Below are 15370 nucleotides of genomic sequence, written 5' to 3' on the forward strand. Positions count from 1 at the left end.
GTCAGGCCCCTGTGGGGAAACAGGGTAATGCAAAGAGCTAAGGAGAGAGGGACCCATGGGGGACATGGCCCAAGGGAGCCAGTGAGAGTCAGCACAGGGGGGTGCAGCGTGCAAGTCTGCACCAGAGGGGTGACCAGGGAGATGGGGTGATGACAGGGGCAGTGGGGAGGGAAGGAGGGGGGGGAACAGAGAGGAACAAAGTACCCATGAACCACAATGGGGCAGGGAGGGCCTGGGCAGGATGCTGAGCCAAGGCTCTCAGGGCCCGGGAAGGGCAAAGAGCCAACCCAGGGCCACGCAGGAGAAGCACAGCAAGCTGACTCTCCAGAGCCCAGACTCTGGGTACAAAGTGCGGGGGATGGTTCACAGGACCCCAAGCGCCCCCGCTGCCCTGCACTCCAGGTGGCTGAACATGTTCCATGGGGATGATAGGTGACTCCAAAGTCTCTACTGCTGACCCCCTGCCTTTGCAAAGGATGACCGACTTCCCTCCGTGGGGTCCGGGCCTCCAGGACACTCCTGGCCAAGACACAGCAGAAGGGAACGTGTGGTAAATCTGGGACCCGATGGCAGAGTTTTGCAGCTGCCCCGTCCTCCCTTGGAAGCTTCTCACCCTGGGAGAGGCCAGCCGCCCCCAGTGAGGGCCCGGACTCGCCAGGCCAGCCCACCCACCAAAGGGTGTCACCAAATGACCTCTGTCAGTTCCAGGAGGAGCAGGGGACCCGTCAAGCCCAACTCTGCTTGAATTCCTGACCCACAAATCAGGGCATACAATTAAGTGATTGTCCCTCTAAACCTCTAAATGTGGGGTGATGGGTGAGCAGCAGCAGACTCTCGGGCAGACCCTCTGTCACGCTCCCCACTGCCTCCCCGAGCTCGTCCCCGTCTGCCAGTGGCACCAGGCCTGGTCGAGGAGGGTACAGGCCAAAGCCCTGTGGCGCCAGGACAGCAGAGCCGCCTGCTGCAGTGACAAGTCTGGGGTTTGTACGTACATCTCACACAATGCAGGCGCGCAAGGCTCAAGCGACAGACATTTGCCTGAGCAATGAGGTATTATTAGCAAAGAGGGGAATTTAACTAGAACCAGTGGAATTTCAAGGAACACCTTCTGAGGCTTTAACCAGCTGCTCCGAGGGGAAAGCGATTTTCCACTGCAGCAAGATGCTCTGTCTTCATTCCTGTACCTTCATTCCGGACCATGAAGCTCAGCAGCCTCAGCCTTGATCTTGAGAGTGTGAGTTTTTTTCCTAACAAGGGGACATGTCTCTGAAGGACAAAATAGATTCGAAGAGACCAAGAATTGACTCTCTTTAGAGAAGTTCTCATAGACAAGAACAGAGGAGCTGGCCCTGATTCTGTCCTGCATCTGCCAGCCAGGGATCCTGGACAAGTCACACAGGCCAGGGATTCTGGACAAGTCATACAGGCCAGAGATCCCCGGGCAAGTTGCACAGGCCAGGGATCCCTAGACAAGTCACACAGGTTCAGGGATTCCAGACAAGTCACACAGGTTCAGGGATCCTGGACAAGTCACACAGGGCAGGGATCCTGGACAAGTCACCTGACCTCAGGTGCCAGTGTCTCCAGGAATGGCATGGCAGCGGGCATGTGTTGGCTCGCAGGATGCCTCCTCACTGGCCTGGGCATGCAGGCCATCTAGAATGTTCACCAAAGGTCTGGAATGGTGTTGTCAGCAAGTGTTCAGAGGAATCAGGGCTGTATCCCGAGACAGCTTGTAACTGCAGCATGCCCATGCCGAGGAGGGGCCAGGAGAGGAGGCGGCTCCGGGGTGGTGCCCTGCCATCCCAGGTTTATAGACGACCCCTCGTGGGGCAAGGCTCACAGACGGACCCCCGGACACGTTACAGGAAGGTCCCAGCGCCCATGTGGTGCCTCCACCGTGGTGCTGCCTGGCACTTGAGGCTCAACGCAGCTGGTCTTCCTCACTTTGGTGCACGGTGACCTCACTCACTCTGGTCCTACAGGCCCCTGACCCGGATCTCCACCCAGGCCAGGGCGAGCACTCCGGCGGCCCAGCCAGCCCTGCGGTCACCCCGCACCCTCCAGGAGCGGGAAATAAAATCCTGTTGCCGAGGGGAATGGGGCCGCCCTGTTGTCTTCATCCCAGGGGTCCAGGGACGGCGCTGCCGTGGGGCGTGTAGTCCAAGCAGGCACGTCGTGTCACACCCACACGGGAGACGGACGGCCCCCTCCCAGCAAGGCTGCCCCAACCCCACGTGTTTTCAGGATCACATGATAGTTTGGGGATTGGAGAACAAAATATGGGTGGTTTTGTTGGTTTTTGGTTTTTGTTTTTTACAAAGAAGCTGCACGCAGGGTTTCCCAGGTGCCTCCTCCAGCTGAACCTGCAGGGCTGTGCAGGGCGGCCTGACCTCCTGGCCGCAGCGACACGGCACCACCTTGGGCAGCGCTCCCAGTGCAGCCAGCTTCCTACCGATCCCGCTGCAGGCGGCGCTCCCAGAGAAACCCCATCGAGAGCCTGCCCCACGTGAGGTCCTTGAACACGAGAGACAAGCGATGGGCGTCGCAAGGCACGGGGACCAGGGCCACAGTGAGGGGAAGGAGCACCCGAAAGAGAGGGGCATTGGACTCCGGTCTCAAGGGGTGGGGGCAAGGCAGGCCAGGCAGACGGCATGCAGGTGTGACAGGTCAGGCTGAGGTCGGTCCGGTGCCTCCACGGGCCTGGGGAGGCCAGAGGCCTGACGCTCAGCAAGGTCAGGAGGCGGGACACCTGCCCTGACAGCCTGTGAGAGGCAGACAACACCCCGGGGTCTCTCAGGGCTACTGGGGAAGGTCTATGGGCATCCACGGGGGCAGCGGGCAGGAGGAGGGTGGAGGAGGGATGAGGCTTCCGGGGAAGGGTCTGAGCACCAGCGGGGGAGGGCGCCGTGGGCCAGGCCAAGACCCGGGGCCTGCACGGGATAGTCAGAGGAGCCGGGTGAGATGCTGGCGCCCTCAGTGGAGCAGGAGTGGGGAGCCCCACCGGCCTCCATGTGGGGGGTCCCTCCTTGGCCGATGGACAGCGAGCCGGGTGCCCTCACACCTCCACCTGGAGTGCAGAACAGAGGCAACCTCAGCAGAGTCCTCACAGCACACGAGGCGATAAATGCCAGTTGGATTAAATACACAAACACGCTGCAAGCAGTATGATTTAATAGGAAATGTGGGAGGAGGAGGCCTCCATAAGGTCGACTCAGGGAGGAAGTGCCCCAAAGCCCTGGGGGGAGACACCCCATGAGCACAGGAATGGAAATGCATTCGCAGGGGGCTACTCACAGTCCCCGCAGCCCGGCATCCTGACACCTGCGGCCCAAGCGGAGGAGTGGGCAGGAAACCCGAGGCTAATGGATCCACGGCCCGTGACCACCACCCCTGGACACACTGTGGCCCTCAGATCCCACCGCAGGCGCTGCTTCTGGGCAGCCCCAGCCGATGTAGGGGCACACTGAGCGGCCACGGGAGAATCGTCCCATCTTCCCTGGCTCCCTGGAGAGGCCTGGCCTCCCCGCCTGCACACCCTACCTGGAACCTCCTCCCATCTCAGAGCTGCAGGCCTGGCCTTGAGAAGCTGTGCAGGGTGATGGGCAGTGTGCACAGGTGTATAATGATGGGTATCCAGCACGACAGAGTAGACCCACTGCCCTAAAAATCCCCTGTTCACCCCCCTGCTCATCCCTCTCCCCACCAGCCCTGGCAACCGTGCACGACACGACACCCAGAGTAAATCCCAGGGGAAGCCACAGCCTTCAGGCGATGACCATGTGTCCACACAGGCTTGCGGGTTATTGGAAATGCCACAGTCTGGTGGGGGTGCTGATGGTGGAGGAGGCTCTGCGTGGGGCGGGGAAGGGGCATGTGGGAAATCTCTGTTCCTTTCGCTCGATTTTGCTGCAAACCTAAAACCGCTCTAAAAATAAATAAATAATGGGACATCTAAGTGGCTCAGTGGTTGAGCATCTGCCTCTGGCTCAGGTCGTGATCCCAGGGTCCTGGGATCGAGTTCCACATCGGGCTCCCTGCATGGAGCCTGCTTCTCCCTCTGCCTATGTCTCTGCCTCTCTCTGTGTCTCTCATGAATAAATAAATAAAATCTTTAAAATAAATAAGTATAAATAAATAAATAAGTAGAGTTTTAATTTTTTAAAGAGAAGTAGAGACAGAGCTGGGAGCTCCCATGGGCTGCTGACCTGGGTGCCCTCCTTTTCCCTGGAAGGCAGCCCAGGTCCGTGGCCCCGCCACGTCTCCTGGCCACCACATGTGCTCACATCACAAGCGAGGAGTCACAGTGAGTCTCGAGCAATGGGCGCATGTGGGGCCACCTCCCCACACAGTGGGGCTGAGCCAGGAGAGGCTGTGGATGCACAGGTGACAGGCTGGCATGGCAGTGTCTGGCGGTTCCCGGGACAAGGACATCCTGTCCACTGGGTCTGGGGGCCACCGCGTTGCTCCTGGCTCCCATCCCTCTCGGGTGGACTCTGGCTTCCCTCATCCAAGAGCCGCCCTGAGCCTCTTGCCCTTGATGACAGAACCAAGCCTCCCAGTGGGATGGGGTTTCACCCAGGACGTCGTGGCCAACGAGTGCCATCGAGAGTGAGAGCTGCTCACCACGGCAGCCGGGCTCCCCTCGCTGGCCCCGCTGCTTCGAGGGACAGCAGCTGATGGCTGGGCAGAGGTGACACATCTGGAAAGGCCCACGCCCACCGGCAGCTTGTCTGCAACCTCAGCCCCAGACCCCACATCCGTCAGGACCCCTGGGCCCCTGCCTGGGTCCTGGACATCCTTACTGTGGGACAGACCCCCGGCTGTGCTCCCGGTGCCATGGGTCAGGATTCAGGCTCCCTGTGTCTGCATCCTAGCTGAGGCCCCAGGATGGCAGGGGCCCCGAGCCCTCTCGGGCCAGGGGTCATGGACTGGTGACCCTGGGAATGCTCACATGTGCCGTGTCCATGGGGCTTGGGCTGCACAGTGTGTCACCAGGCTGGGAGGGGACAACCTGAGAGCAGGTGTCCCCAAAAGACGGGGCAAAGCTGCCAGGACTCAGAAGCCAGCTACTCCCAGGACACGAGGCATCGGCGTGGGGTGGCCCAGTCCCGCCGGAATTGAGGGAGAGGGACAGAAGCCCCACCCCCACTCGGAAGAGGCACTGAGGAACCGTCCCACAGGTTCAGGCTCCGAAGGGAACCGTAACTCTGGGCCACATGAAAGCCCAACCCCCTGAGTGCTCAGCTGCACAAAGTAATGTGCTGTGGCCCCATCCTTGCAAACCCAGGCATTTGGGCCATGATGTTTGTGCAGTAAAATCTCTAAATCAACCCCCCTGTGCACACACCAGCCGACGTCGCATCTGTCCCTGCCTGCCGACGGCAAGTCTGACTCTCCTGCACAAGCCCGTTTGGACCCCTGGCCTCTCCTGGGTGCCTTGGCTTCTGTCCACCGCCGCAGGCAGCCAGACTTCCCGGAGCACGGTCACCTACGGGCTCGGATCACACGGCACTTCCTCACACCGCCCGCCAGGCCACTGCGTGGAGCAGGCCTGGGGAAACGCAAGCCCGCAGGACCCGCAGACGGCCGGGCCTGATCACGGTCCCACCGCCAGGGCCTCCCAAGAGAGCCTTTCCTCCCGGGGCGACGCCGAGAGCCTGGCGCTGCCCACGCGCCCTCCCAGGCCCTGCGCCCAGTCCCTTCCCGCTCCTGCATCTTGTGGAAACAGAGCCACTCGCTGCCCGAGAAAGGCGGGCCTGTGTCTTCTCACTGGTTCGGCCAACACCACCCTCTATACCCCGCAAAGGAGGGAAAACCTAGGCGTGCACCTGTCCCCCAGGTGTCCCCAGGTGTACACGCCCGGCGAGAGGCCTTAGCGGCTTCCCGGAAGGACTGTGTTTCCGCACCCCAGGCCAGTGCAAGCGGAGGGGGGTGCGCCCCACAGGCACCATCCGGGCCCTCGCATCCACTGGCAGAGGGTGCACCAAGACGCAGGCGGAGGTCGCGCCTACTTGCAGCGGACCGGTCAGTCCCCGGAGGGAGAGGGGAGGGGTGAGCACACATGTCCCCGTCACCGTAGCCTGCCCGGCCCCCACCAGCCAACGGTGGTCACTCCAACCTGACAGTTGCTCACAGCGGGACCTGAGGCGACGGCGTCCACAGCAGGTGATCCTGACCCTCTCCCATTAGAGGCCAAGCCCGCAGGCGTCCTTCCCTGTCAACGACTTGCTTTTCCCGGACAACTTCCCTTTTCGAGTCCAATTTTTTTTTTTCAGATACATTTAAGAAGAACAGGGCAACCAACGTTTCAAGCAGGAATACAAAATGCTTGCTTTCTCTACAGAGAATGTCTTTTTTTTTTTCCTCCTCTACTGCACCACGCAGCCACGGAAGCTCCCCACGGCAAACGTGTAATGCCTGCAGATCACACATAAATATTTAAAATTGTTTTCCAGATGTCTGGGCAAATGAGCAGATCCCCAGCCCTTTTCTCGTTATTTCCAGGGCTTTCTGTTTGGATAAAGGCACCAATGAGAGCCCAGGTGCCTGTAAATACGGAGCACCGGTGAGGCGGCCCAGGAAGGATGTGCCGTGGGACCTGCTTTCAGGTTTATGGGAGGCCAAAGAGCCGATTCCTCAACCCGTGGAAATCGATACCCAAACGGTCAGTGGAAGCAGCAGATATTTTATTCATAACATGAGGCCTATGGCCCACATTTCTGGAAGATGCTTCTCGCAGCTTGGAAGGCCCGTCCGCTGGCTCTCTGAGGTCGGGGGCTCCTGCCTTCCCGAGTGCCGCGCACCTGTTCCCGTGCGACGACTAAGCAACAGACCTCAGAGGACACGGGCTGCAAACAACAGCCGTCGCTGAGGTCTGTCCTGGTTTCTGGGGGACAGGAGCTGCAGGAGAGCATCTCTGGCTCGGGGTCCAGTGACAGGCAGCTAGGGGCGGCAAGGGGGTGGCAAGCAGGGACCCCTGCCTCTCGGGGAAGGAACACCAGTCACACTGCAAGACAAGAGTGTGGAGTGTAGATGGATGCTGGTGTGATTTCTTTGGAAAATGCAATCTGCCCTGGCCTCATGTGCAAATCCTGCTCCCAGAGCTTCACTGGGGACAGTGACATCACCCAGCTGGGCTCCCACAGCCAGGACAGGGAGGGATGGGGACAGGGCATCCTGCTACTAAGCTCTCCGCCCAAGGGAGGGGCAGCTCCCGACCCCTCCTCTTCCAGGACCCAGCCCACACCCTCCCTCCCTGGGCCTGCAGCAGAACGCTGGGTGTCTTGAAAGGGACGCAGATGCTTGGCTTTGGAGGCTTTCCTGCCGAGGCTGCAAGACGGTGGCAGGTTGAAGGGAAGTCTGTTTTCAACGTCTGAGCAACCGGCACTGGGGCCCCAGGCCTTCCTGCCTAGGGACACGGGCTCCTGACCTCTGCGCTCTCGCACCTCGGGCCTTGCCCTTGCTGGGCCCACCTGGAGTCAAGAGGGAGAAATCTTGCTGCAGGTAGGTCTCTGACCACAGGCCTCCAGGGGTGGTGAACAGTGGACTCGGGACTCAGGGAACGCAGTGGCCAGAGATCCCTGGCCCTGCCCCGGCAGGGACATGCTCCAGGCCACAAGGATTCCGTGCAGCCTCTCTGGGGTCTGCAAAGACCACGGGGTGACCGCCCTCAGCCTGAGCTCTCTCTCTCTCCAGCTCCCACTCCACTGGGCTAGGATGCTAGGAAATGCTAGGATGGGGTCGCCGGGTGTACGGCCAGGGAAGGCACCGGGCAGCGGCCGCGCAGCAGGGTGCATGCCATGAGTGGGAAGGTGGGCAGACACCTCTCTGCTCCCCCACTCCCCCCGGGGTGGGGACGGCCAGGCAGGAGGGGACGGGGGTGGGGGGAAGGGGGATCTCAGAGGGCAGGAGGAGACTGGGGGAGTGGGAGGGGCCTCAGGGGGCAGGGGGGCCTCAGGGAGCAGGGGTCCCTGGGGGCAGGAGCCAGGATGGGTCAGGAAGGAGGACCACAGGTAAGTCTCGGAGGAGAAAGAACAGGTGGACCCCAGCCCGCAGCTGCTCCTGGAATGGAGCTTGAGGGAGGCCCAGGCAGCTGGAGGGAATGTCAGGAGCTCGGGGCTGAGGAGCCACTCTGTTTTCCGTTTCCCATCATGTGGCTTCCTCCGGGTGACCTGCAGTGGGGGGCCAGGCCAACTGAGAACACTCGGTAAGATGTCAGCTCATCCCTAAAAAAAGCCTGCAGCTGCTGGCGCCAGGGCTGCTTGGAAAGCAGGCTCCCTGGGAAGGAGAGTCCTACATCGAGAGAACAAAGTGGGAGAGCATGACTTCCAAGGGTGGCGTGCGGGGAGGCAATGGCCGGCGTGATGGCAGCCCGAAAGCCCCTGGAGTCAGCGCGGAAGCGTGCTGGGGGCAGAAGGCTGCAGGAAGGTGTTCCCAGTGGAGCCGTGCTTCTCCACGCGTGGCTGACCTGACAGGGCCCCGCTCAGGTTTTTCTGATGATGGTTCACTTTGTGTCAAAAACTGAAATAATTCAGAAACTGAATGAAGAGCCCCGCCCTCACCAATGGGGATGGGCAGCCCCCAGTCAGCTGCAAGAGAAGGGCAAATTTGCACTCTCGTCAGGAGCTGGGACTCCAGCCTCTCCAGCCCCCAGACGGGGCAGCTGCCGGTTCTCAGTCCTTCGGCCTCACACTGGACGACAGCACTGGCTCTCCCACGTCTCCTGCTCACAGCTGGCCGCCGGGGCCTTCTCGGCCACCACAGCACGTGAGCCCATCACCGCCTTCCTCCATAGCCAGGAAGGAAGGAAGTGGTCCCCTCTGGGCAGGGGACGGACCAGGGTCTGGTGCAAACAGACCGACGCCTCCCTTTGGGACAGACCAGGGGACAGACGGGACGGCAGAGGGCCTGGCCCCGCGGCAGACAGAGGCAGGATCTGGCTCCTTTATGGCTTCCAGAGTAAACACGGTGCTGGAACACTTGCTGCTCCCTGGGGAAGTGGCTGACAAGCCAGTGGCCTGGCTTCCACCGTGGGGCCTGCCGGGCAGCAGCGGTGACAATGATTCCCGAAACGTGCCCAAGAACACTCCACCACGCGTAAGCATGTGTTCCAAGGACACTTGGCTCCTGAGTTTGAAGCCCATCAAACGTTCTGCTCAGCTTTAGGCTCTGTCTTTGCTCCACGTGGGCTGGCCAAACAGTTGCACATTTTTTCCGTAGATATAGAGACAAGCAATGGATAAATGAGAGAGAGGGAGAGAGAGTAGGAGAGAGAGAGAGAGAGAGGTGATAGATGACTGATAGAGATATAGATAGATAGATAGATAGATAGATAGATAGATAGATAGATAGATAGATAATAGAGATAGATACATGATAGATAATTGATAGAGATGATAGTTGATTGATAGATGATAGATAATTGATAGGTGATTGATATATAGATGATAGGATAGATAGATGGATGGATATAGATAGATACATGATAATTGATAGAGATGAGAGATAAAAGATTGATAAGATAGATGATAGATTATTGATAGAGATAGGTGATTGATACATAGATGATAGATTAGATAGATGAAAATAGTCATCATTTTGCTGCTGGTACATTTTACCTCATGATTTGACCCACTTTTTCTTCCTGGAAATGTGGAATACCATCGCCATGTGCCCTTACCTTGACGAGCGGAGAGCAGGACTCCAAAACCTGGACATGATAGCATTTAGCTGTCACCACATCCACAGCACAAACGAGGAGGGCAGAAAAGCAGGAGGAGTCAGCAGGTCTCTCTGACCAGGGGGACTTGGCCGTGAGGACGGGAGGCAGGAGGGTCGTTGGCACCTCCACATCCACCGTGCTCACCCCTGCCTTCACAAAACAGCATTTACTAGAGTCCCCAGGCGATCAGGGTCCCACAGGCACCTCCGCCTCCCAACACACCTGTCACCAAGTGTGAGCTCAGCACAGGAACAGGAGGTAGGGGGTGCCACCCCACCCCCACAGGCTGGGTGGGCAGGAGGGGCTGACACTTGAGGTCCTGTGGGCCCCAGCTCCCCTGAAGCCTTGAGGTCCCGACCACCACTGGCTGTCACCTCGGGGGGCTTGGTGTGTAGAGGGGCCACAAAGCACAGCTGGCAGCACTCACAGTCGCCCTGCCCATGAGTGTGGCAAACAGAAAGCACAGATGCGGATGCTGGGCCTTCCGGGAAAACCAGGCTCACAAGGCCACCCCAGTCCTTCATCAGTTACTTGCTGGGGCTGCTCCTCATCATACCCATTTTACAGGCGAGCCGATGGAATCCCAGGGCACAGGCCACCCGGTCAGGGTGACCCAGCTGACTCCAGACACGAAGCCAAACAGACAACCATTACTCTGGATGTGGTCACTCCTCCACCGTGAGACGCTCCCTCGTTAGCCCAACACCTTGTGCCCCTCTGGTTTCCGGTTTGGAAGCCTGTCCAGTGGCCATGAAATGCCAGCAAAAAACCTGGAGTCTCGTGGCTACTTGCCCGCCTCCCACCGGGGCGGTCGGGCAGTGCTCTGAACCCAGGACTGAGTCCTCCCTGGGCCTCAGTTCCCCCCTCTGCAAGATGGGTATGATGACGCCCCACGGGCTGGGTGGTGAGGGATGCACATGGCCACGCTGGGTTCACTGAAGCTCAGCAGGTGTGTCGACCTATATCCGGGACCTCTGAGGTCGGAAGAGAGTCACTGACAGCCTGTCCATGACACCCGTGGACCCCCAGCCCCGGCATGAAGGCACAGCCTAGCACCACGTCTCAGCTTGGGGACAGCCGTAACAAAGCACCACAAAACAGGACTGAACAACAGACGTTTGCTGTCTCCTGGTCCTGGAGGCCACACGTCAGGGATCGAGGCATCGGCAGCACCTCACTCCCTGCAGGATTCGGGGTGGGATCCTTCCTTGTGTCTCTGGCTTCTCCCTGGCCCTCCCTGGCTTCTGGATGCACGGCCCTCGCCTCCGCCTCTCTCCCCAGAAGCTGTCCTCTTGGCGTCTTTTCTGACAAGGACTCAGGTCATATTGGACACGGCCCCCCTGATGCCCTTGCCTTATCCTGATCACCTCTGCTAAGACTCTATTTCCAAGGTTACAGCCACGAACATCGGAAGCTATGGCCTCAATGTCCTCGATCTTTCTGTGGGCAAGGGGACACAGTTCAACCCTAGCAACCCTGGAGCTGATTGTCCAAAGAGCCCACTGGCTTCCCACACCCTCCAGCTGGCAGGGACTCCACCCAGGCCCGAGGACAAAGACTCCCACAGATGAGACAGGGGTGGCCGTGTGTCACCCCAAAGGGTCCCTCCTCCAGCCATGCCCGTGAGGTGGCTGCTGCAGAGAAGGAGACCCTCCAAGACCCCCTCGCCTGGTCGGGCGGGGGCTCCCATGAGATCTGCCTGGAGATGCTCAGGCTATCTGGGGGGCCTCCACACTGATGGGTGAGGTCTGCAGGGGCCACACTCTGCTGGGCTGGACTGGGCGTCTGGACAGGAGGCCGGCTCAGAGGTCCAGGAGGCCCTCCTCACCGGGTGGGCTTCGTTCAGGCCTGGAAGCACCAGTCGTGGTCCTCAGGGTCCCAGCCAAGAGAGCACCTCTCTGCAGGTCCTCTAGAAGTGCCCTGGAGAGGGCACCCAATGCAGGTTACCTGCGGGCAGGGACAGGGTGGGAGGGAGTGATGGGGTGGCAGGGAGGGACGGGGTGGCAGGGAGGATGAGAGCCAGTGAGGAGCGTGTTGCCCAGCAAACCACACACAGGCAGTGGAGCTCGTCCCACTGGGAGCTCTGGGGGCGCAGAGACACCACAGCGCAGGGCGCCAGGAAGGGGCTGGGACACCCTCCAGCACCCAGCTGCCGTGGAGTGTAGGCTTCTGTCACCAGGCCTAGACACTGTCACGGGCCCCAGGGGGCCAGGAGACCCTCCAGCACCCAGCTGCCGTGGAATGCAATCTGCTGTCACCAGGCCTAAACACTGTCATGGGCCCCAGGGGGTCAACAGGGCTGCAGGTGGGTGCCCAGGAGGTGCAGGCCAGGGATCCCACCTCGTGGTGGGCTTCGCCGTGCTCCGGACCCGGCCCTGAAGTGAGCCACCCTGTCCCCTCAGCCGGCCTGCCTCTTGTGCCCAGCATAGTCAGCCCAAGTGGGCCTGCGTCGTCTCCACCCCACCTTGGGCCAGCCCTGCAGCCCCCCACGCCCTCCTACAGGTGGGTGTTGCTCCCTCAAGCACTCCGGAAACCCCTCCCCAGAGCAGGGCATCCCCAGGATGAGACCTAGGGGTAGAGCTGTGTGCTGCCCTCCAAGCCAGGTGTCCCTAGGCATTCCCCCTATTGATCTCTGATAAGAGCCAGAGCCCCCGCCAGCCAGGCCCCGGCCCTTCTGGAGACAGAAGTTTACAAAAGCCGCTTTTAATCAAACACCGCATGGAATCCACATGGACTAAACTCTCTCAACGTTCGCCAGCATTCTGCTTGCCAGTCCCGAAAGGCTCTAGCAGAAAACATCCCATTTTCTTGTAAAACAGAAAGATTTCTCTTCCTACGAGCTACTAATGAGTACATGCAGCCGTGGATGTCAGCAAACCAGAGCAGTCTTGCTCTGCAACCCCGGCCCCAGCGAGCGGGGACCTTTGAAACTCTGCGCCCCTTCCCAAGCTTGGGCTCGTCCTGCCGCTGCTGTCATGCTGTCCCGTTACAAGCCAGGGCTCACACCCCCGAGGACCGAGACTGGGGTGTCTGAGGCTTCAAGTCGGAGAACCAGCCAGATGCATTCCTAGACACTTCGGTGCCCTCGGAGGGCAGGAGGAAGGCATGCTGGGGACACATCCAGGGGGGTCAGGCTGCCCCAGGACATCTGCTGCCCTCACCCCAGCTGCCCCTCTCCTGCACTGCAAGATTCTAGCGCATGGACTGTGCCCCCCTGACTTTTGGGGGGGCTGTGGACCAGGCTTCATTCCCTGGGCACATTGATAAATCACGGGCCATTGGCGACTGATCCAACGCCAGCCCCTCGTCCCTCCCCGAGGCTGTGGGTGGACCAGGGGGCTGGCCAGGGCAAGACCCGGGGCTGCCGGCTGTGCCTGCTGGGTGTGTGCTCACAGATGAAGGGTGGCCCATGGCAGCTCAGAGGAAGCGACTCTCATTCCCCTAGCTCAGTCACACCTACGGGGTCGTAGCAGAACCTCCCTGAAAAGGTCAGGAGCACATAGAGGGGGTCCAGCCCTGCCAGGGAGACCCTCCCCCAGGGCCGTGATTTTTGCAATTCTTTCTCATCCAATTGGGGTGAACGTTCCCCACGCCTACAAAGCTGTTAACATCTATAGATAAGCAGGGGGGAAGGGGGCTCCAAGGGACCCTGCCCGCGGCCCGTCATGTCTGTGGCCCATCACACCCGTGGCAAGGGTGCTGACACTGCCCACACCTGGCCTGGCATCACCTGGTGACCCAGCAGCACCATCAGCATCCAGAAGGAGCCACTCACTCCTCTTCCCCACGACCCGGTGCCCGTGACTCATTCCCCAGATCCCGGAGACGCACCCAGGAGACACTTGGAGCTGGCGAACAGGACGCTCACTGGGAGGCCTGAGAACATGGCAGGGGTGGGGGGCACACGCTCCTCCTCCCTGCCAATGCAGGGCCTGGGCGGTTGGTCCTCTCTGGCTAAGTCAGGAGAGCAGCCGGGTCCTAGTGGACCACAGCAGCACTGTCCCAGGGATCCCGTGTGCTGGGCGAGGCTCCCCATCTGCCAGACTCACCCAGAGCAGCATCTTCAGAACAGCCAGCATTTGCCAGGACCTCAGAGACCTTTTCCTGATGGTGCCAGGATGCTGCCACCAAGCAGCCACCTCTGTAGACTGGAGTCAGGAACCAGCGAGTTAGAGCTTCTCCTGGGCGCCCCAGGAGGCCCGGTGCACACGCTGAATACACAGATCAGCAATACAAGCATCCACGGCCTCGAAACTGCCCCGCGCTAGAAAGGGAGTCACCAAGACACCACTTCACGCCGTCCTCACACCAGTGATTCCAGCCGCTGCCCAGCCCGACCGTGGAGTCTGTCCGTCCACCTGGAACCCTCTCCGTGGCTTGTTATGACGTGTTTGTCCTACACCAAGTGCTTCTCTGATTCCCAGCAGATGCTGACCAGCGTCCTACACTTGAGCTCAGTTCTGACACCGTCCACTGGAAGACAGAGACAGTCCCCAGAGAGTAGAGGCTGCGCCCCACAGGCTGCACCCACCCCACTCCTTTCACCCTCCAGCTGCAGGTGCAGGGACTCACCCCTGCTTCTGGCCCACGGGGTACAGATCACAGCTCCCCCACCCGCTCCGGGGGTTCCATTCACTCGCTCGCTCGGCTCACAGAGCTCAGTGTCTACCCGCTGGATTACCGGTGTATTATAGAGGACGTTAAAGAATACGAATCAACAGCCAGATGAAGAGATACACAGGGCAAGGTCCCCTTGGCATGGTGGCATGTGGACACATTGTGGTTCACCAACCCAGAGCTCTCTGAACCCCGTCCTTTGGGGGTTTTATGGAGGCTTCATTCCCTGGGCACGTTGATAAATCACGGGCCATTGGCAACTGATCCAACGCCAGCCCCTCGTCCCTCCCCGAGGCTGTGGGTGGGACCGGAAGCTCTTCCTGATGTCACACGCTTGTCCTGGCAGCCCCAGTGTGGATGCCACCAACAGAGGAGAGCACACGTGCAGGAGGGCGTGTTTTCCTTCGCCAACGTGGAAAGAATGTCTGTCGTCTCCTTGCTGGCTTTGAAGAGTTGTGCTCCTACAACAAAGAAAGGAGGGGTTCAATGATGAGATTCAGTACTAGCCGCCCCTGATGGGCACTGGGCTCCTGCCAGATGGGGGGGCGATCGTCTTTAGAATTCAGACTTTAAAGGATGTCCTTCTGGAAGGAGACGTCTATATTTCCTAGACGGTCGGTCGGTGGTTTCTGCAGAATCAGGAGCCGGAGGGAGGCAGACTGAGGTGGAGCTACAGCCTCAGAAGCGCAGCAGAGGCTGTGGAGGGGGTGTGGGGGGTTGTTGCTTGGGAATGGAGAAACAGTCAACAGTGGGGAAGCCAGCTGGCCCCGCACCCGGCCTGCACCGCCCTGATTCTGGAAGCAGACTCTGTTGGGTCGCCCACAGTGGGTGTTGGGTTCTCCTCGTCCCTAGTCCTAATTATCAGCAGTGGGAATCGTGCTCTGGGAATGCGTCCATCTGGGTCTAAAGATTCTCAGGGATGCCTCTCTTATTTCTGGCACATTTCCGTGTTTTCCAGAAAGAAATGGCCTGAAAGGGACAAGCTATGCCTGGGAACATTCTGCTCCGAGGGATGGTCTTGGAGATCTT

General features: G+C 59.9%; 1 protein-coding gene across 1 annotated transcript; it reads right to left on the reverse strand.

Annotated features, from left to right (window-relative positions):
• Positions 1 to 6588: 6588 nt before the first annotated feature.
• Positions 6589 to 14931, reverse strand: LOC121481223. The gene is made up of 3 exons (XM_041738429.1): positions 13774 to 14931; positions 9683 to 9874; positions 6589 to 7475 (listed from the first exon to the last, which is right to left on the reverse strand). Exons 1-3 carry the CDS (start codon positions 13801 to 13803, stop codon positions 7005 to 7007), a joined length of 693 nt encoding a protein of 230 aa, XP_041594363.1. The 5' UTR covers positions 13804 to 14931; the 3' UTR covers positions 6589 to 7004.
• Positions 14932 to 15370: the final 439 nt, after the last annotated feature.

The sequence above is a fragment of the Vulpes lagopus genome, chromosome 2 (genome assembly GCF_018345385.1).
Source record: "Vulpes lagopus strain Blue_001 chromosome 2, ASM1834538v1, whole genome shotgun sequence".
NCBI classification, from domain to species: Eukaryota; Metazoa; Chordata; class Mammalia; order Carnivora; family Canidae; genus Vulpes; species Vulpes lagopus.

Excerpts from the sequence above, each read along its gene's own strand:
- LOC121481223 (XM_041738429.1), bottom strand. The coding sequence starts at position 13,803 with ATGCTGGCTGTTCTGAAGATGCTGCTCTGG. Across the intron at positions 9,875-13,773 it reads TTCTGAAGATGCTGCTCTGG|GCAGGGGTGAGCACGGTGGA; the intron begins GTGAGTCTGGCA and ends TGTTTTGTGAAG. Across the intron at positions 7,476-9,682 it reads CCTGCTCTCCGCTCGTCAAG|GTGGGCCCAGCAAGGGCAAG; the intron begins GTAAGGGCACAT and ends TCTTGACTCCAG.